At 36.3% G+C, this 22,164-nt stretch overlaps 1 protein-coding gene across 1 annotated transcript in view; it reads right to left on the bottom strand.

Moving 5' to 3' along the window:
* Positions 1 to 22,164, bottom strand: part of sema3bl (sema domain, immunoglobulin domain (Ig), short basic domain, secreted, (semaphorin) 3bl) — a 99,621-nt gene that overhangs the window by 45,863 nt on the left and 31,594 nt on the right. The window contains exon 3 of the mRNA XM_020922335.2: positions 9,623 to 9,685. Within this exon, the coding sequence (XP_020777994.1) occupies positions 9,623 to 9,685 (63 nt within the window). The remainder of the gene's footprint in view (positions 1 to 9,622; positions 9,686 to 22,164) is intronic.

Raw genomic sequence — 22,164 nt, 5'->3', positions numbered from 1 at the left:
CGGACTGAACAGAATTGTGCCATCTTGCAATATAAAATTTAGAGATGTATTGACACTGATACTGGTATCAAATATCGGCGCAGATCCATGAAAATCTGGGTATAGGCTCTAAAATAACAGTTCAGCTGATATCTTAAAATTTTTCAGTACGATATTCTCACGATATGCATCTCATGGTAAGAGATTTATGGTTATGTTTTGTAGAGGCTAACAAAGTTGTGAATATACTACTTTTTCCTTTAAAATCCCTTGACAAGCCTTTGGTTCTGTCATAAACCAAAGAGTTAATATTTAAAAATATGTAAAAAGTTATTTCATCATGTAAACTGAGCTGAAACAGAGATAAGAATTATTAAAATTGTAGTTCCCTCTGTTTCTTTTAGCTGTTGCTGCTCCTTAACAAAGAATTTAAGCAAAGCGATTTGAGAATTAGTTTTATTGTGATGGCTCATGATATTATCAAGAGACTTTTAACATTATGATATCACAATATTTTGGTTATTGTTATATCCCTAGTATACAATTTACAGATTAAGTTGGTCCAGAAAGTCTAATATTTGAACTTTTATTTATACAAAGTTGTTCTGTTGCAAATTTGAGAGATAAATAACAGCTCCACACACGTTTTGTTTTTAGAAAAAATATCTATTTTTAGTCCCTGTCCTAGTATCTGTTATATTGTGTATAGGCAGATAAGCCATAAAATCTGAATTAGTATCGAAACTGAAAAAGCTGGACTGGTGCATCTCTATTAAAACTGGCACAAGATTGTGAAGATACAGTATGTCTACATTTGGCCCTAACAAAAAGAGTTAAACATAGATGACTCACCCCCCTTGAGAAGTAGTTCTAAAACTTGTGAGGCCAAAATTGTGAACTGAATCCCATGTTGTATTTAAAATGAATTGTGTCAAAATCTTCTGTTATCTCAGACTCACGGAGCCAATCTCATCTTGTGGGAATTTGGTCTTTTCTCATCCTTCGTGAATGTAAAAATTATCATTCTATTAAAAGGGCATAATAAATTAGAGCTGAAGAAATCACTTGTGTTCTAGTAGTATCAGTAAGTAATAATCAGTAGCTTGTAGGAGTTAGGAAAGTCTGACAGCATGTTTCACAGCACAGTACAGTCAGCAGAACATGACTACTCCCTTTAGGTCGTGAGTTGGAGGCAGTGATTAGAGCTACTTTATGTGCAGAGCCACTGAGAGATTGATTGGGACCACTTTTAAATACTACTATTACTTCAAAGTACAGGCCTCTTCCTGCCTTCTTCTTTCGAGTCCTCGTTTGACATTTATAGGTCTCTGAGTCCCCCTCCAAACTCTCTGGTAACTGTTTCTGTAGCAACATGATGATAGTTTAGCGAGAATTTTCTTTGGTTGCATGTTGACATAGTCCTGTTTTTATTTCATTTTTGTTCAAACAATATTACCACCTCTTTGCAAAAAAAATATACATTTTCAATTCAAAATAACTCAAATGTGATGGTATTAACAATGGATTTTTGACTCCTAAGGTTTACATAATTTTGGTTCAATAAGCAAATGAAGAAGTCCAACCAGATGAAATCCACTCAGCTCTGTTTGTATAATTCCTCAGTTGTCCAAGTGGGTTCCAAAACAACAAAAAATAAAAAATTCTGTATACTGGACAAAAGCTTTAGACTCTTTCACAATCACTCTCAAAAGCATGTGTGTTAGCAGACATGGATTAGACTTATTGAACAGTTTAGATGACCATATCAGAACTAGTACTAACTTGGTGCACTTCAAAAAACAATATAAAAATCAAATCTTACAGAAATACCTATACTAGATATATTGTCTTCACAAGTAAACACATGCTTTTCTTTAACATTGCTTTTTACATTTTGACATTTTGTGACTTCTTTATCATTATTATTAGTTTGTATGACCATAAACAAAAACAAAACTGGTATCTTTAAAAAATGAAGATAAGAACTAAAAAAAAAAAAAAGAAAAAGAAAAAAAAGTGATTGTATTTCTGTTCGAGGGGTTAGTATAAATATAAAAAAAGAGTATATCGTGTTATGTTTTGAAGATTGTTCATACACTGCTTTTCTTTCTTGGAATTCTGTCATTGTTTAATAGGGTTAGGCATTAGAAATACTTTTTACTTCAGCCTAAACCCTTTCAGTCATGATCCATGGGATTGTAGTCTATGCTTTGTTTTGTTTTGTTTTGTTTTGTAGTGCTGCAAAATGACCAAATAAAAAACTCATCCAAGTGGCCTCTTTAGTTCTGATCAAGTATTGGTTCTGGTCACTATCTTATGTCTGCTTGAAGGGAGAAGTTAAACTAATGCATCTTCACTAATCTCTGGTTTTACTGAAGTTATATGTAGAAAACATAAACTAAAATAACTTTTTTGTAAGTTTTTTTTTTATTTTTTTATCTGTTTTAGAACATCCTTAGACCTGTAGCCTAACAAATTCCCATTTATAAGTAGGCCTGTCATAATAACAAATTCTGAAGTACAATACATTGCTGAAGAAAATATAGATGATAAACGATAATACTGAAACCAAACCATAAACCATAAAGCAGAACTATCCACAAAAAGTACTCTTGAGGAAGAATGAACACGAGTTGCAAGAAATAATGAGCAGATTCCAACACTTTAGTCTTTAGTTCGTATAGTTTTAGTTCATAATTCTCCTCTACAGCTCAAATTGTATCATATTGCAGAAAAAAACACCCCAAAATACTACTAGTACAAAGAAAAAATGACTCATGATCAGTACTGTCCCCGAAAAATATAGTTCCAACTTTTATAAATTGATAAGTGATGATAAGTCGATAGTGTTTATCGTGACAGGCCTTATAACTTTTGACCTAATTTCCTCTTACCCCCTGAAAGCAAACACAGATGTGACAATAACACACTGATATAAACAGGTACATCCACATAAGTTGTGTTCATTTCCTGTGGTCCAAACTCTGTTATAATGAGATCTCCAGTCCTCCCTCTCCTCTGCCTCCCGGTGTCTCATGTTTTAAAAGCTCCCTCTCTGTTATTTCATCCTTAATTAAGAATCTTTTTACAAACTCCCCTGCCTCTTACGACAACCAATAACTTTTAAAGCAAAACAAATATCTTGGAAAAAAGGATGTGACTAGTAATGCAAAACAAAATATACATGATCCATACTTCAAAATCAGATATATTGCATTTTCATTTTGCAGGCTATTTTTTGCAGGATTAAAGGGACAGTCCAGAATTTTGGACATAGGACTTCATTTCCTAGTGAGCCAGAGTGTTGGAGACATCTGGAGACACTTTTTAAAATATTCCATCCAGTCTTTGTATTTGCCAAGGTCGCTGGTGCTAGGCTAGTGCATGTCAATGGCCATAGTTAGCCTGACACTAAAAACTTACCCACTCCACAAAGCACCCGAAGCAAATCTATTATTACGCCAGACTGTTGATGTAAATGTCTGCGTTGATAGAATAATGTTTGAGGTAAAACCAACCTTGCATTTGAAGGATTTCTGTCTGAGCAGCAGCAGCGAGTTGTACTTCCTGATAGAAAGCTTGGCAGCAGTGGACTGATATATGAGAAAATAGTCCCTCAACATGCAACGATTCATGCGATGCAAGGTTAGTTTTATTTCAAACATTATTTATTTATTTATATAACACAGACATTTACATCGACAGTCTGGCGTAATAATAGATTTGTTTCGGGTGCTTTGTGGAGTGGGTAAGACTGTTTTTAGTGGCAGGCTAACTATGGCCATTGACATGCACTAGCTTAGCACCAGCGACCTCTGCAAATACAAGGACTGGATGGAATATTTTTAAAAGTGTCTCCACACGTCTCCCACACTCTAGCTAACTAGAAAATGAGGTCCTATGTTCAAAATTCCAGACGGTACCTTTAAATTACTGTGCCACTTTTTGGGTAGGGGCCCACTGCCTGCTTGTTTCCATGGAAATGTTGCTAATTATGCTTAAATGTTCCATGGTATGACATTAAACATATTCGTCTATGGTGTTTCTGTTGCTCAATAATACAGTCCTTCTGTAAATAGGGGCGACTCTCCACAGATCTGACTTGTACTGTAGCTTAATGCTGTAACCTCCTTGTCTCCCTTTTGATAGATAAGGGTTTAATCTATACTGTGGAACATTTTTTGCAAAGTAGTAACATTTCCATGGAGACAAGCAGGTGGCGGACCCTCCACTAGAAATGAGAAAGTGAAAATTGCGCCCAACTGTCAAGAATTCACAAAACAACAACTTGAGGCAAAAAACAGTGATTCTCATTAAAGTAGTCATCCTCTGGGACCCCCAAACTGCCCCGGAGCACATGTTTTAATCCAGTTTTCAAATCCCAAGCACATGTTAAGTGGGTAGTTTTGGCAAAGCAAATCAGAGCTTTAAAAAACTGTCAGAAAGGGTGTTGCTCATTGGGACCGCGTTAGCGTTGGAGGCATGATGCAATCCACCCATGTCACTTCATCTTGGGATCTCTGTGGATGACTTGTGAGTTCATTTCAGATCACATAAAAGTAGGGCAGTAAGAAAGTGGAAATTAATAGTCGACTCTTTTGAATGAACATTAGTATTCTGTGATGGATTATAAAAACGTAAAATTGGTCTTGCATTGGCTTGCACTGAATCACTTGTGGGAATTAAGGGCTGTTTGGGTTCATTTGGTTTTAATAAAAGGATGTGAAGCAATTTTCAGGCAAAAAAATTCATGATCAAATGAAAAATAAAAATTGTCCCTGATGATCCCACAGGTTGGGGTTGTTTGGTCTCAGATCAAAAGTACTGATCAACTTTTACACTTTTACAGCTCACTGTGAGAGAGCCTTTTCCCACTGGAATTAAAAGGACGAAACTTCATAAACTCATCAGTGTAGCGATGTTAATAATGATGATGATGATAATGATGATGATGATGATGACAAGGATAAACTCTTTCTGCAAATAATTTATGAAAAAACAACTCCGGCCCATCATGCCCCTTTGACCACTTGAATTGGCCCTATGAGGCAATCCTCAAACGTTGTTATGGAATATTTTTTTAAATTACTTTTTGGCAAATAAAAACTCGTCTACTCCTTGTATTTTGTAGATTTTTTTTGTCAATTAAAATGTGATATTTATATGAAGTATTTATATTTATATTTAAATAACTATATGACGTATTTACATTTGTCGTCGAATTTGCCGCTGAATTTTCGCCACCTGACAAGTTCTGAAGTGTAGTTAAGGAGAGCAAAATGGCTAGTGTTAAAGTGCAAAAAGTTGACAAAGAGTGCTGAGTTTTCAAAGAACAGTGGATGACCGATTATTGTTTTGTTCAGTGTAAGAACCGTGCAGTTTCTCTGATACATAAAGAAAATGTGGTGGTTTTCAAAGAATATAATCATCACAGTCAGGAGTGATAATGTGGCCCCCAGAGAAAAAAGTTTGGTGACTCCTGGTTTAAAGTGCATTGCATACAATAGTAAACCCCAATACATAATATACAGCGAGAAAAACAAGATCATTCAGGTTAAAATAATTATAATAATTGAAATTGGAAGGTGCTGCAGCTTAGTTGGTATAAAAGTTTGAGCAAATACACTGCAAAAAAAACAATATCTAGGTAAGTGAGTAAGAGTTGCTGTTTTTCTAATCTTAAGTGTAGCCAGATGTATTTTCACATATCAAATACAAAATGTCTTGTTCCACTGGTAAATAAATTTACTTGTCAGGTGAAATTTACTCAAATCATGATAAAAATGTCTTAATTCAAGTTCATGAGCAATCTTAACTTGGCTAGATTTTCATTTCTGCATTGTAGGTGTGTTTTTAGCTCACAAGGGAGGCCTCCAACGCCCCAGAACTTTTTTTTGTTTCCAGAATTTGACCTCTTACCTTCAGGCAGATGATTTCAAGCCATAAAATACAAACACACAGTATTTGTGTATAGCTTTTACTGTAAGCTCTATGTTGAATTGTGAAAGTTTGATAATGGTAATTTATTAATATTTATGGATGCTTGTTATTGAACTCATATTGTATTGTTTGTTTTATGGCAGGGCTTATGAACTGTTTTTGTTTTTTTTTGCCTAGTGTTTTGAGTGAGTGCGTTTGTGGTCGGTATATAAATCTCCCCTTGAGGACATTAATGTTTACCTTACCTTAACAGGGTATCAACAATTAAATCAGGATTAATGATTAAAGCGTTATAAATGGAAAACCAATAAAACACGCTGCATTACACACTTGGCACGGGCAGATCTAGTGCTTTTTATATGAGCTTGGTTGGAGTGCAATTTTTTTGAAGTTGTTATTCCACCCCACTCAATTTTGTTTCTGACCGCTACTAACCTGTTGCATGAGAATCGGTTTCCTTAAATCGAGAAATTGTTAAAATATTAAATAAAATTTGGTTGTTCATGAGCATCAACAAGACAACAATGCACACTCTGCGTAGCTTGTAGTCAGTATATAGGTATTTGCTATTGAGACCTGCAGCTCCATCCAAAATGATGATAACCACAATGATAATAGGTCATGGCAACTTCAGGAATACGTTAATTATATCTATTAAAGGTCCTATATTACAAACAGACTTGGAGTTGTTTTGTTTCATTCACACACGTATGAGTAATACTATATTATTGTTCTGTTTACGTCTCTAAATCTCAAAATGCTCTGTTCAACCATGTGATGTCATGTAGTGGTAGTTTTCAAGTTAAAAGCAGCATTTACCTTTAGCTTAGTAGAGATAAGCAATTCCAGGGCTGAAATTGTGAAATCCAAGTGATTCTAGTGAACGTGTATGGAGTTTAAAAACACAGTAGAGCACTTCCTTTATTACCTCATGACATCACAGAACAGGGTGTTTTTTGTTTGAGAGGAGAACACAACGTAAAAGTGCAGGGAAACAGAAGACAACTCCAGGTATGTTTTTGATGCGGAAACATTATGACAGTATAATAATTGCAGCAGAGTCCGAGCGTATCCGTGATGACAGCTTTACAGTGTTTGGAGTACCCATGTGTGCTGTGGGCAAATGAGGCCACGTGCAGATGTTGTTCACTCGACAAGAAAAAACATTTTCGTGTGAACTTACAGCAAGGAGCATCTGGAAGTGGTCTGTGTTGAGACTTCAAATACAAAGAGACGCAAATAAAACGGTTCAAATCAGGGTTAAAATGTGTCAGTTAAACATACACCAGGCCATATTAACGGATAGATAAAAGTAATTTGTCTTGCCCTAGTACAGATATTGTAAAAGCAGCTCAAAACAAAGACCACACTGTACTGTCTGCATCTACTGTATTTTTTGGACTATAACTTGCTGTGGAGTATAAGTCGCACCAGCCAAAATTGCATAACGAAGAAGAAAAAAACATATATAACATATATATTGCACCGGACTATAAGTCGCACTTTTTGGGGGAAATTTATTTTAAAAAATCAGAGACCAGGAACTGACATTTAATCTTGAAAGTCAATAGTAATAGTAATAACAATAGAACAGAGAACAACAGGCTGTTAACGTCACATATGAACTAGGGATGGGCATGATTAATCGATTAATCGGTAATTGATCATTAAGAATTTCATCGATTGCGTTAATTTTAATCAGCAAACCGAATGTAGGTTGCTGTGCGTAGCGTGACCAAACAGGGGTCTGTACATGTAGCTCTCTGCACTCAGAAGGAGTGAGACACAAGCAGTCGGTCAGTCTGCAGCGTACCGAAGCACAAATGCGCATTTAACGATGATTTGTACAAGAAATTCCACGCTTTCCATTGCGTTCGGGACAAGTGTGAGTCCATGTGCACAGTGTACAAAGCAGGAACATATGTTTTGGTGTCCAGTGGGAAAAAGCTTTACCAGGTGAGAGTCGCGCAATGTCGATGACGAGTCCCCACCTCCCACCCCCCGTACGGTGTCCTGGTTTTGACAAACGCAAATCTGGTCACACTAAACTGTTTTTCACTGAATCATGTCTTTTAATCTAACAAAAGTTGACCGCATCAGCGACACAAGAGCTGTAGTTTTATCTTCGCTGAGTTTATGCAAATTAGCAATGCGGTTTTAAGTTTCGTTTTTGTGAGAGTTGCGCAAAACTGAATTAAACACATTATAATGTCAAATGGATTGATGTGGCTCTAGAGTCGTTACGGTTTATATGTCGTAAAGTTGAGTTTATTTATGCAGATTAGTAGTGCAGATAGTAATAATAATGATGATCATTTTAATATAAAAACATTAATGATTAACTATAACTATAGCATAAACAACAGAACATAAGTTTACCAAACTCTAGATCTCACTCAAAATCACAAAATCCATTGAATTCTTCATCCTCAGTGTCACTTCTGACCAACCCTGCAACCTCGCGGTGACGGCAATGGAGCGCTGCTTCCTCTTCTGCGTAGCTGTCGTCAGACTGAGCATCAGTTCCAGTTAGAACTAGAAAAGCCTCCGCCAAGGACTACCCTCATTTTTTATATAAATTGCGATAAAATCAGTCTTCTGGATCAGATCCGGATCAGCCTTTGGAATATGAAAGAGGATCCCATTGTCCATCCTTGAGTCAAATTTCATGGAGTTTGGTCAATAATTAACCGAGATATTGAGAAACAAAATTTTTGGAGCCATTTACTACAATGTTAACTAAAATTTCAAAGTGATCCAGAATCCAGGATTTCTTCCGGATCACCCCCAAAATGAAATCAGTTCTTCCTTTTCACATTTCCAACAAATCCTGAAAATTTCATCCAAATCGGTCCATAACTTTTTGAGTTATGTTGCTAACAGACAAACAAACAGACAAACAAACAGACAAACGCCAGCAAAAACATAACCTCCTTGGCGGAGGTAATTATTCCGACCTTTCTGAACACTGACAGGATGGTTTCAATCCAGGCTTTGTCGATCCATCCAATGACTTCCAGGAAATTTCCATGGTGTACCCTCCCGATTGTCACTCCCTCACTCCAAACTTTCTTTCTGCTGCTTCATTACTGTTTTCATCTGCATATTTTGCTACTTGCAGCTTATACGTTACAGGACCACCCAAACCATGAAAAAAGTGCAACATTCGAAATTATGAATCATTTATCATCCGCAAACCAGGAAGTAAGACTAGAGCTGGATGCTAGTTGTTTTTAACATTCCCGTAATGGAAAAACTCTTTGAAAGTTGAACAATTAGAATGCTAATTTGCTTTATAGAAAAGAAAAAAAAACATGCTTAATGCTAATAAAAAAGAGCTGTAGGCTTATTTTTAAAGGCACAAGAAACAGGGTCAGGTCAAAGTTCAAACGAAAGGGAACAGTTCACAAACTTAAAAAAAAACCTTAGTGATAAAAAAATTTTGTGTGCTAAGTTAAAAGTGCACTGTGTAATTTGGGGACAAAAATATAACATCTCTACCAAGAAAAGCATTAGACATTCCCTCTATCAGAAAAGTTACACAATGCACCTTTAATGAGCATTTATTCACAGCTACATCCTTTGTTGGAAATTGTCTTTCAAAATCTCATCAAATGCTTTGCGCTAAGACTTATTAGTTCTTAATTCTTCAATCCAAATCTAAATTTAGTTAAAGTGTGAATTAGTTTAACAGCTCACTTACCTGCGGGTCCTTCCCTATCGAAACGCAGTGCTCTCTGTTTCCAGGCAACGGGGGCCAGTGGATCTACACACACAGACAAAGCCGTAATTACAAATGGGCTCATAACTTCACAATATTAAAACACAACACTGGCATCTTTCCCAATGTAATGAGTGAGTGGGCGACCGCAAACTTCATCTTCATTGCAGAGTTGTTAAATTTCAATCATGCGGATGGGAAGTCTACATCATGGTGATTATAGGGGCTGGAGTGGCGCCGGATTCGTAATATGGATGTATGAAAAGTGTTGAAACCAGGAGCTGAAATCTGGGGAGAGGGAGTTTGACTTAATTGAGACAAGACTGGGTCATTTATCATCTGAGGTCAATAAAGAAAAGTAGCTGGCCATAGAAGTGCACTGGAAATGAGCTGGGAGTAAGATAGAAAGAAGAAGTTGAAAGAAGATTTCACTGTTATAGTTTCACCACATACCTTAACTAATTTGTATAGGCTCTTTATGACATTGTAGTGTAACCATAGACTGTATAAATAAATGGTCAAAGCTAACGCGCTCCAAATAGGGAGTTCTCATGCTGCTCTTCCGGCTCCTTCTGACCCTGGCTCCCATTGACTTACATTGGAATATTGTCACCCCTCTCTCTGTAACTGCTGCAGTGAGCCTTGTCATTTTGGCCTTAAAATGTTTGTATTAACATGCTCTGCATGATCTTGGTGGCATTTTTTTCACTATTTTTCTAATATTGAGCCTGGATCCACATTCGCTCCTGTAACCATTAGCATTTCATTCGTTAGCTTCATTTGAGTGGCACCAAACTCTATGGGTGACGTCACACTCGCTTAGTCCACTTTTTTATACAGTCTATAACTGTAGCACAGTCAAATCTAAATCACAGTTTAAAGGGATGCACCCATATGATACTGGAATCAGATATCGGCATAGATATCGAAAACTTTGAGGGATCATTTATCGGTTCCAAGATATCAGTTAAGTCAGTTTGGTCTAAAATTGGTGTAGTAGAAAGACTTACTGACCAATGTTGACCCAAAACACCTCATATTGTTGATCTTGCGTGTTTTTTTCAAAGTGGTTTCTTAGTTGCTTTAACAACTAAGAAACCACGACTAAGAAACCTGTTACAATGTACATTTAGATAAGATGTAATTATAGACCATTTATATTCAAAGAAAATAAAACATTTTCAGTTTCTATCCTAGTATCAGCTGATATCAAGTGTCGGCAGATATTTAAAGGTGCATTGTGTAACTTTTCTGGTGGAGGGTCCATCAATTCCATCTCTCATTTTATTTGCTTTGTCTGGAATGTTTCACGGTATGATATGAAACCTTTCTATCTTAATGGAGACCAAAGTTACAGGTCAGATCTGTGAAGAGGCAACCCTTCTCACAATCAGAATGCCTGTTTTTCTACAGCAGTACTTGAATAAATGTAAGGTAGAGCTGTTTAATGTCAAACTGTGAAACATTTCAGGTAGAACAATGACATATCTATAGAACCAAGCAAGACCAACAGAAAAGTTGCACAGTGCCCCTTTAAAGCCAATGTATCCACATCAGTATCGAACAGAAAAAGCTGGATCGGTGCATTACTAGTTTAAAGTGGTGTCATTTTCAAGTTGCAAAGATTGTAGGCAATAATATTTCCTCTAAAAACAACTAAATATCCCTTAAGAAGTGATAAGTTTAGCAGCCAGTTTGTATTTCAGTCTTCTCTTAAATTTAAATCCTCGTCTGCGTGTTTAAAAATTGCAAGACAGACTGAAACCTGATTGAATCGCATTTTTTCCCACAATCGAGCAGCCCTAGGAGACAGCATAAGTTATGGTCTGGGCCTTGTTGTAGAACCGTAAAATGCATTCATGAGACCCAAAATGATTGGCTGTTTTGTTGCTCATTTTGTCAAAAGTTTCTGTGTTTACCATGGACACTGAACAAAATGTAGTTAAACAAAAATGCATTTTCTTGGCTTGTTCAAAATGTCTGTACACTAAGGCGCACTATTTGGCTTCAAGGCTCTCTCATCTGCTCAGAAACCTTAATATATTTTACCATTGTACATCAGGCAAAAATTAGAGATGATTGTAGTGGAGATCATTGCACAAAGCAGTGATCACTATTTACTATTGATGTGACCATGCATGCCAACTGGCTCTAAACGCACATTTTAGAAACGCCAATGATTGATTTTCTTTAAGTGAATAATGAATAATTCTCTATGCTAAAAGGAGGCCAGCTATTTTGATTGCCAGTTTAACTTCATCAACACAACTCCAAAGAAATGTCCATTACCAATCATGCACACAATTTACTGACTAACTCATAGACAGTATAAAGAAGTGGACTAAGGGAGTGTGATGTCACCCATAGTGTTTGGTTCCAGCCAAATGAAGCTCAGGTGGCTAATAGTTATGGGGCGAATTTGGCGTCAAGCTTTATGTTAGGAATAGGAAATTATTTGCAGAAAAAAAACAAACTGCAGAATAAAAACACAGGGCTCATGTAGAGAAGGTCAATACGAACATTTTATTACCAAAATGAAGAGACTCACTGCAGCAGTCACAGAGAGATAATTTTTCAATGTAAAGTAAATTGGAGCCAGAGTCGAAAGAGCTGGAAGTGCCCCCATGTTCACTTCCTGTTTGGAATGGGCCAGCTATGTCCATTTATACAATCTATGGTCTAACTCCAACTTTCTCTTTATCCCCTTATGTAAATTACACTGATCTTATTGATGACTCACATTTTAAACCACATCTGCTCAGAACCTTTTGGATACCTTCCATCTTCACTGTAATGCTGAGTGCTCAAGTCTAAAGAGCTTTAATCAAATCCTCAGTGAGCCCCTGGAGTGAATATCTGTACTGTATCATTTTAAAATTCATCTCCTTTTACTCATCTATTGTCAAAGCTCTGAGTCTTTATCAGCTGAGTGCAGATCTCAGATGGGCATGAAATATGGACTTGGGACAATATTTCTTCACCGCACATGAATAATGCAATGTTGTGGGTGACTGTAGGAGGAAATGCCCTGAGCTTTCAGTGAAGTGGATGAATCAAAGCAAAGCAGTACTCTGTGGGACAATAGGCCTTTGTTGGACCAGGAAGAAGCCAGTCTTGTTTTGGCTCAAGGCGTGAATAGAAAGCAGGGCAAAACCTGCTACGAAGCTGATGATTTGAGTTTAGATTTGTGGACAGTAGAGCTGGAGGAAAGAGGAGATACAGTGGATTCATTTAAATTGGAACATTGTGGTTTAAATTATGGGCAACTAGTAGTTTTAAGAACCATTGGTGTACGGATAATTTGAGCCAGAAGGTTTTCATACTACTACAGTCCTAAACAAAGTTGTTATCAGAGTTAAATCTATTAAAGCCACCTCAAGTGAAACTGGTTGAGAAACACATAAACTGGTCTTCACTAACAGACTTAAACAGGGTTCCCACTCTTTTTCACTGACAAAATTTCAAAACTTTTCATGACTTTTCATGACCTACATATGTAGACTTGAGCATACTTTTAGGGCTAAGTATGAAATGTTAACTCTTTCCACTCACCTTATGGTTTGGTATTATATATTATATTTTTTAACATTCAAAATACTGTCAGTGCATTTATTGCCATCTTATTATTTCCAAACACATCCACAAAAGGTGGATGTGTTTGGAAATAATCATAACAGCCGAATAATAACTTAACAGAACACTGTAGTTACCTGTAAGATACTAAAATTCCATGACTTGTCCAGGATTTCTATGACCGTGGAAACCCTGCTTAAAGGTGCACTATGTAATTTTGTTGGGCCCATCACTTGTTTGCCTCCATGGAATGATATTATTTTCCTGGAATGTTCCACAGTATGGTATTAAACTTGTCTATCTCTATGAAGATAAACATTTGATGTCAGAAAGTCTACTTACAAGTCAGATCTGTGGAGGTTTTTCAAGATTTTTTTTTCCATTATCTTGTAGAAATAAAATCACCTGTAACTGAATAAATGCAAGAATAAAGATTAAACATTCCAAAGCAAAACTATAATTTTGTTATGAAGGCAAGCATTGGACCTCCATCTGAAAGTTACACAGTGTACCTTTAAATTTGTAAACAAGACAATTTATAGGTCAGATCTCAGAGTAAGAACAGGCTATTTTTATGTTTTTCATTGTGTTCTTTTTTTTTTTTTTTTTTTTTTTTTAGCAATGAAAGTAACTTCATCCTGTGAGCTTTAAATCATGTTATAATGTTCTTACCTCATCAAAAACAGACTTGGAGTTGTGTTTTGTTTCATTCATGCATGACTAAGTAATTTTTTTATTATTAGTCTGTTTATATCTCAGCTCAAAATGCTCTTTTCCACCTTGTGATGTCAAGTTAACAGCTACTTTTTACCTTTAGTTCAGTAGAGACCAGAAAAATTTATATCACAATAAAAATGTGAATGAAACAAAACACAACTCCAGGTATGTTTCTGATGAGCAAACAGCATATATAGATGACAAAATTACATAATAAAGACTCTTTAAAAGATCTAGCAACAAAGTAAAAAAAACAACTTTTTTTCTTTTTCTTTTTTGCTCCCTGCACCTCTAAGCCCAAGTTCCGGGAACATCCTGCACCGAAGAAGAACAGCGCATTACCTGCATTTATCATGTTGCTCCAGTTACCACTTATACTCCAAGATATATAGGCCTCAGTCATATTAATGTATGGATTCTAAGGCCATAATGTATAGATACGTGCAATTCATCTTTATTACGAACATGTCTCCAGTGGTTTTGACCCTGCACACCTGTGAGGCAGATGGAGAAACTGTTTAAAATAAGAAATGAATTATCGCAAAGAACATATGGGGGAGTTTTGTTTCTTTTGCCAGAATCTGACTTAAAATCAATTTGTTTTCTAACTTTGATTGTTAGCACATTGGAACCAGGCTATAAGTTGGCTTGAAATAGTTTGATATATTTTGAACTTATGTGTGTATGCAAAAGGTGAGCTCATTTGAATACAGTGTAAAATCAATCCACTTCAAACCTGAGGACTTTTTGAGCCATGTTTCTAGCACAGAGCGGGAGTCCTACTGTGGAAATAGAGTCTGACACTTCAAAGAACAGGAAAACCCGACGTGACCTGGAAATGTGGACCTGTTTGTCATTTTAGACTCTGTTCGAACTAAATTTAGGACGTAAACTGGAGACTTCGCCTTCAAAGACACAATGAAAGATTCATCTGATTTTTTAAATTCACAAATAATCAGGTGCCTCTTTGTTCAGAATCCAGCATTCAGAAAGAGAATACATGAGTTTCTGTGAACTTAGATTGTACTTGTAGAGTGATTTGGATTCTAAAGGTCTTTTGTTTAATGAAATCCTTGCCTCGTACTCACAGAAAAAAATTAAATGTAAAAAATGGTAAAACTAACGTTGCTATATAAACAATATATCCACATTTGTCACAGTTATGAAGTGTGCAAGGACAAAGTTGTGTGGGAGTTGTGTTTTGTTTCACTCACACATGTTTGAAAAACCCTTTATTATTTGTCTGTCTACATCTACAAAAATGGTCTGTTCCACCTTATGATGTCATGAAGTGGTAGTTTTCAAGTTAAACGCAACCTTTTACCTTAAAATAATTCTAGTAAAGGTGTAGGGAGTTTAAAAATACAGTGGAAAAAGATAATGGAGTAGTGCTAGGCACATGACATCACAAGGTGGAGCAGTGTTTGGTGTTTTCCGCTTGAGAGAAGAACTCCTCCACCTAAATATATTCGATTTGTGTGTTAAAATGTGTGAATGAAACGAAATACAACTCCAGGTCTATTTGTGATGGAAGAAACAACATTATAACATAGATCAGAAAATAGTGTAACATGGGCCCTTTAACTACAAATGGCAAATAAACTAACCCAACCTATGTCACAGGATGTTTTTTTTTTTAGTTAGTTTATGTTCTCTTTGGTCAATTAACATAATCATTAATCATATTACAGTGATTTAACACAGAAATTATGCATGTCACTAAAAATATTCTACAGACCGAAGGGGTTTAGGCTGAAGTTTTAACACTTATTTTGCCAAACCCTATAAACATATAGAACAGAACACAAGACAGCAAAACTGTTTACAGAAAACAACACAAAACTCATCTTTCATGAGTGCAAGAAAGAATACCTACTTAAATCTACACAGTACAGACACACAATCCAATACACGTTGATGCTCATATACACATGCACAAACTGACCCATGTACATGTTAGTATTCATACCTATTAGTATAAATACAAAGACACTATATATAATTGAGGGTAATGTAATTATGTTCTTTGCTAAAGCTGCACTATGACACTTTTCTGGTGAGGTTTTGCTGACTTCTTGTCTCTCTGGAAACGTTTTTGCTTTGCTATCTTCATGGGCATAAGCAGGTAACAGCACCAGGCTAAGTTACAGGCCAGCTCTGGGGAGAGGCGGCCCATCTCACTGTAGGGTATTTTTAAATCAACAAAAACTGTTCAACTGAATAAACGCAAGATAGATCAAATTTTATGCTCTACTGTAGATTACTCCAAGCAAAGCACTAACATCTCTATGGAGACAAGCAGTTGGCAAATTGCTGGACAGTGTACCACAGAAGTGACACAGTGCATCTTTAACATAACAAAGAAAATCAAACTGGATACAGATGGTAATGGAAAATAGCTGAAAACAGCTTGCAGTAACACACTGGAAAGGCACAGTTCTTTTAGTTGAGAAATACACTAAGTCTACGTTCAAACTGCAGGGCTTATTGCTCAATTCAGATTTTTTTGTGAAATCAGATTTTTTTGTGAGGTTCATATTTCCAGTTAAAATTAAAATTAAATACAACTTGTACGTGATCTTCAGTGTGAACTCTGAATGCCCCAAAAGTGTCCCGCATGTGCATTGGAGGACACAACGTCACATGCAGCAAGAGTGCTTAGTGTTTACGGAAGTCGACTAAACGCTGGGCTTGTCTCCCAAAATACGGTCCAGTTTTTTGTAAAATGGACAGGTTACACGTGCACAGCTGCTTCATTTATTTGAGTCTTTAGCCTCCTTGTATTTGGCTCGCAGGCTCTTTATTTTTTGTTGACATTGGAGCCAGGACCGTCTGTAGCCGCACTTGGCCATTTCTTTGGCAATCATTTCAAAATAATGCCTGGTTCTGATAAGACCCCTCCAATTTGGCCTAAATACAGTGATTCCCCCAAATATTAATTAACTTGTTAACTTCGCTTACCTTCCATTCACTAGATTCTGAGCCTGACGTGTAGGTGGATGAATGCAACCTGGCCATTCAGACTAAAGTCGCATGTCAAAAGATCGGATATGTATCAGTTTTAGGAACACATATCCAAGTGGCCTGGGTTGCATTTGAAAAAAATCTGATCTGTATCACTCAGACTGTCCGTAAAATAGGGGCGAAAAAATCAGAATTGGGTCACTTCAGGCTGCAGTCTGAACGTAGCCTAAGACTAACTAATTTGAGTTTCATGATGTCACCTTTAAAAGCACGTGTTTGAGTGGAATTAAGCCGATGCACCCATAAACTCTTGGCTGGGAATTCAAACACAACAAAGCCAGCAATTTTCTATAGTAAAACAATTGTTCCTTTGATCTAATGTCTTCTGGGAACAAACTTTTAATCAAACTTCTCTAACAAAAGCTCAGCAAGCCTTGAATTGTTCTGCTTGATTCTTCAGTGGGAAAATAACATTATTAATCCTAAAACTAACTAAAAAGAGATTACAACCATGGGAGAAAAGAGTTTTAAATTTCAATTCATTCTGAGAATTACCACTGCTTTTGTGCACCGTATTATATTTATTGGGAGAAAAGGATTAGAGAATTAGCTGCATCAAGAGGTGGGCCCCGTGTTTTTGCTCAAATCTCTGAGAACACCCAGCGCACCGTAAGATTTTGTTCAACTTAATTTCCAGCCAGGCTAAAACAAGTCTACACAACCATTAAAAGGATATATCAAATAGTACATTGTGTTTGGATTTGGGAGCAACAAAAGCGGAGTAATTATTCCATCAAGATAAACATTTACATGAATTAAATGCTTGTTTGTTTAACTTTTTACGGGCTAATTGTGATCGAGTGCTTTGGTTCTGGCAGCAGACAGAGCAGGCTGCAAGTACACGCACCACTAAATGTAAGTGAAATCAAGCTATTGTGTAGAGAAACTTAAAGCTTTGTTTAATCGATGGTCAAATTACATGTTGAAAAATACAGCACTAACTTACCGAAAGAACTGGTATAATTATAGTAGCGTATTAGAAGTTTGGGTTATGGAAGTTAAAAGAACCATATAACACTATTTTCTGATCTATGTTATAATGTTGTTTCCTCATCAAAAACATATTTGGAATTGTGTTTTGTTTCATTCACATATTTAAAGTTCTTCTCTCAAAACTCCATACATCTTCACTAGAATCATTCAGATAATTTCAGACCTGGAATTACCAATCTCTATTGAAAAAGTTTATGTTATTAGGTTCTTTTTTCCAACCAAGAGTTTATTTTCATACCTGACAGTTTCGACTAGCGGTCTTCCTCAGAGTGGTCACTTGATGCTGCTGTGATGTGTCTTCCTACTGGTGGAGGCAGGACGACAGCGCCATCTGCAGTCCGACTTCCTCTGGACAGTGTCCCATGTGTGTGAGAGTAAAAAAGCCCCCTTGTCCCGGTTTATAGTCCCCTGGGCATGTTTCCATATGTCCAGCGACAATGTTGTTTTCCTCTGTTCCAGTGATGTTTGCTTCTCTCTTTTACAGTGATCAGAGATGGCTGATTTGACTTGCTCCTGTTCTGCTTTCTGTTTTGTTGCTTGTGTACACACCTTCACTGTTTCCTTCTCGCATTCTGTCCGATGTTCCTTTTTTCATGTACTGAAAGCCTTCCCTGTTTCCCCAATGTATGTTTAATTGTAGGGCATGCAGGGTATTTCATATATGACATTACATTTATGCTTCGGTTCTATTTTATTTTTTAGTTTTCTAGTATTTTTTAGTTTTCTGTATGGTTTCACCAGTATTGATATTGTGTTTTCCCATTGCCTTCTGCACTTTTTCTATACAGAAACGTACTCACAGAACTATAAACCAGGATGAGGGGGCTTTTTACTCTCACACACCTGGGATACTGTCCTGAGGAAGCCGGACTGCAGATGGCGCTGTCGTCCTGCTTCCACCAGTAGAAAGACAATGCCAAAACCTAAATCAGCTGAGTGGACACGTCACAGCAACATCACGTGACCACTCTGAGGAAGACTGCTAATGAGCACTCAAAACTGTCAGGTATTAAAACAAGCTCTTTGTCTGAAACAAGAACCTAATAACGTAGATTTTTGAAGAAAAAAATTAACCTCATTGGTCTATTGAAATTGATAAAAATGTAGCTGTTAACTTGACAATGAGCGCTTCATGACAAGGTGGAACAGAGCATTTTGAAGAAAAAGAATTTTTAAGAAAAAAAATATGCTGTATATTTTCTGACTTAAAACCAACATATTAATACTTAAATCTCAGAACAGAGGTGTCTATAGCACGGCCTAATCTTTTCATAATGTGCCTAAGAATGCAGAACTAATACCTTTCATAGTTGGATAAGTTAATCCTGACTGTTGCACTGAACCATGGCAAATAAAGTAAGCCACCCACAGTGGCTTTTGTGATAATTTTTTACTGATTTGTATGTTTAAAGGTTTACAGGAGTCAAATTGCAATGGCTAGACAACTATTGTATAAAATCTCTAAAATTTGGGGTCAGACGTTGCCTGGAAATCCAGAATGATCTCTCTCTATATTTCTTTATACAGATGAATATCTGGTCCCCAAACCCTCTGCTAAATCTCAAGTCCAGTCAAACATGATCATGCAATCAAACAAAGAGCTCACTGGTCACCTATGATTTACAAATAAAATCAAATTGATCTCACTTCAGAATAACAGAGTTTAGCGCGTGGCTCATTGATTCTGTAGAAATAGACGATGATTTTCAGTGATATTTTTTTCCTTTATTTGTTCCAGTTTGGGCAGACCGTGCATCTCCTCGACTGGTTAATCTACTTGTCAGTCACACCTATTTGAAAACTGGTGATGACCAGACTCACATCTTCTTAAAGTAAAGTATCAAAGAATTTGTTTTCGAGATCCCAGGCAAGGACAAGAGTGTTCAATATTAAAGGTGGTTCAAGAAAGTAGAGAACCAGCAACCACATTTTGGTAGTACTTGCATTGGGTGATAATCTAAACAAATATATTTGGCTGTATCCAATTGTTTTCAATTAAGGAAAATCAGTTTTGCTTAAGTACAGCTATATTGTGACAGCAGTGCTCACTGTGAAAATGAGACGATGTGTGCTTTCTGTACCAAATTAGAAACAGTTCTGTTCTCTGCCAAACATGAAGTTGTCCATTATCCTTCTAATTTTAGATGCACCATGACGGTAAATTCTGCTATGGCCTCTTAAAGTGGTGAAAAGTGCTTATAAACTCTCGGAACTCTCGGCTCCAAACAGGTTTGAAATGGACTAGTTGTGTTTTCATGTTCAAGACTGTGAAAATCAGACACAGCACCTTTAAATTATTGGATTCATGGAAACAGCTGGACTTCAAATGAATATATTTACACCTTTTCTGAACATCGTTTGCCCAGTGTGTAGTTTTGTATGTGTGATGAGTGTGAAGAGAGGGGGTGGGTTAAATGGTCACATTTTTCTGGTAAATGGTCACATTTTTCTATAGCACTTTTCCACCTTCAAAGCACTCAAAGCGCTGTACAACAAGGAACCACTCACACACCAGTGTACGCACACACTGTGGGCAAGGAGGGTTAAGTGTCTTGCCCAAGGACACAACAGCAGCATTCATCTGTGGGAGCTGGAATCACACCAGCCAACTTGTGAGTCAGTGGATCTGACCACTCAACATGTGATGTTTATGTCAAGATCTGGAATCGAACCACCAACCTTCAGATCAGTGGGCTCTACCAACTGAGCTACTGCCGCCTTGTGAGATTTTATTTTATTTTTTTCATAATATAAAATTTCAAAACTGAAAAAAAAAAATAAAATAAAATAAAAATAATAAATAAATAAATAATAAAATAAAAAAATAATAATAGTTTTTTAAAAAATGCTCAAAAATGAACAACACACAATACTGTTAATAATTCCCACATAGTAACACTCACTTAAGAATCCACTTAACAGCTCTTTGCTTCAGAGGGAGTCCTGCCCCATATTTTATCACTCCCCTCACAAATCACAAATCAAAAAACACACAGCAGAGCCAAGTGCACATAAATATCTTAGTAGGAGGGATAAATATTGACTTCATGCTCCAAACACACATTTTTCTCTTCAAAATTTATAGCAGATCTGGATTCTTTCATTATCAAGAACCAGCTGAAATAATCTCACATGCATCAAAACATAATAATATTTGGTTTAGTGTGAGCTCGGAGGCGTGCTGCTGGTGAATATAGTTGAATATAATCATTTATCTCACTTTTTGTATGGGCCAAAAGAGCAGACTCCTGCATAAAAGTACTTTGTCTGACAGGGTAATGGATTCTTCTGTGGAGTGCAGGTAATACAGGGGACAGAGCTGATTCATGTTACATATACAAGTGGGATTTTTCAAGCAAAAGTCAAAGGCAGGTGCAAAAGTTAAACTAAACAGCCATAAACACATGTCTACTTAAATCATAATACAATGTACAGTGGAAAATGGAAGAATTTCAGTGTTTTTATATTCTGAGGATTGTAATTTGGAACAGAAATTGTATTGAAATGATTAACATATGATGGGATTAGCACAAAATAAAACCACACCAACATGAAGTTAAACTCAAACTAATTATTCATAATTTTATTCTAATAATACATTGTGGTGCCACTGTCTTTTAGAAATAGCTGTTACCACATTTAACTATGCCAGTCTTCATTTTAAAAAACAGTTTTGCATTTGGGAACATGACTGTTTGACTTAAAATAATTAAACTTGTATGTGATAAAGTAGCTTTGTACAATTTTCTATATTACTACAAGAACTTAAGATTGAACAATATGATTTTTCATGATCGGTCCAAGTCGTCTGCTCTGAGCTTCAAGTCATTTCAAGTCTTTAAACCAAAGTACCAAATATAGCTTAGATTTTTGCAATTTATATTAATTTTAAGCTAAATTGTACTTTAAAAGTATTGGTATATTTATATATGAGTATTTATATAAGAGTTGTAGAAATGCCAATTTTCCTTTTTAAATGTCTTGACAAGATGTTAGTGTGAATCATTACGGCCAGAATAGGAAGAATTCATATTTAAAAGTGCTAAATAATATCATGTTCTGCCTAGTTCCCTCCGTTTTACTGTATTGTACTGTGTATTATTGTAGTACATTTGAGGATACCATCTCACAGTACTTCAGTTACATCCAAAGTAACAAACAGAGAATTGGGAGGAACGTGTTCTTGTAAAAGTGTTACTGTAAAATTCAGCACCACA

Source organism: Boleophthalmus pectinirostris, unplaced genomic scaffold (assembly GCF_026225935.1).
Source record: "Boleophthalmus pectinirostris isolate CB_2022bp ecotype Guang Dong unplaced genomic scaffold, ASM2622593v1 HiC_scaffold_8, whole genome shotgun sequence".
Classification (NCBI taxonomy): Eukaryota; Metazoa; Chordata; class Actinopteri; order Gobiiformes; family Gobiidae; genus Boleophthalmus; species Boleophthalmus pectinirostris.
The sequence above is the reverse complement of the archived record's forward strand: the minus strand, read 5'-3'. Positions and strand labels throughout refer to the sequence as shown.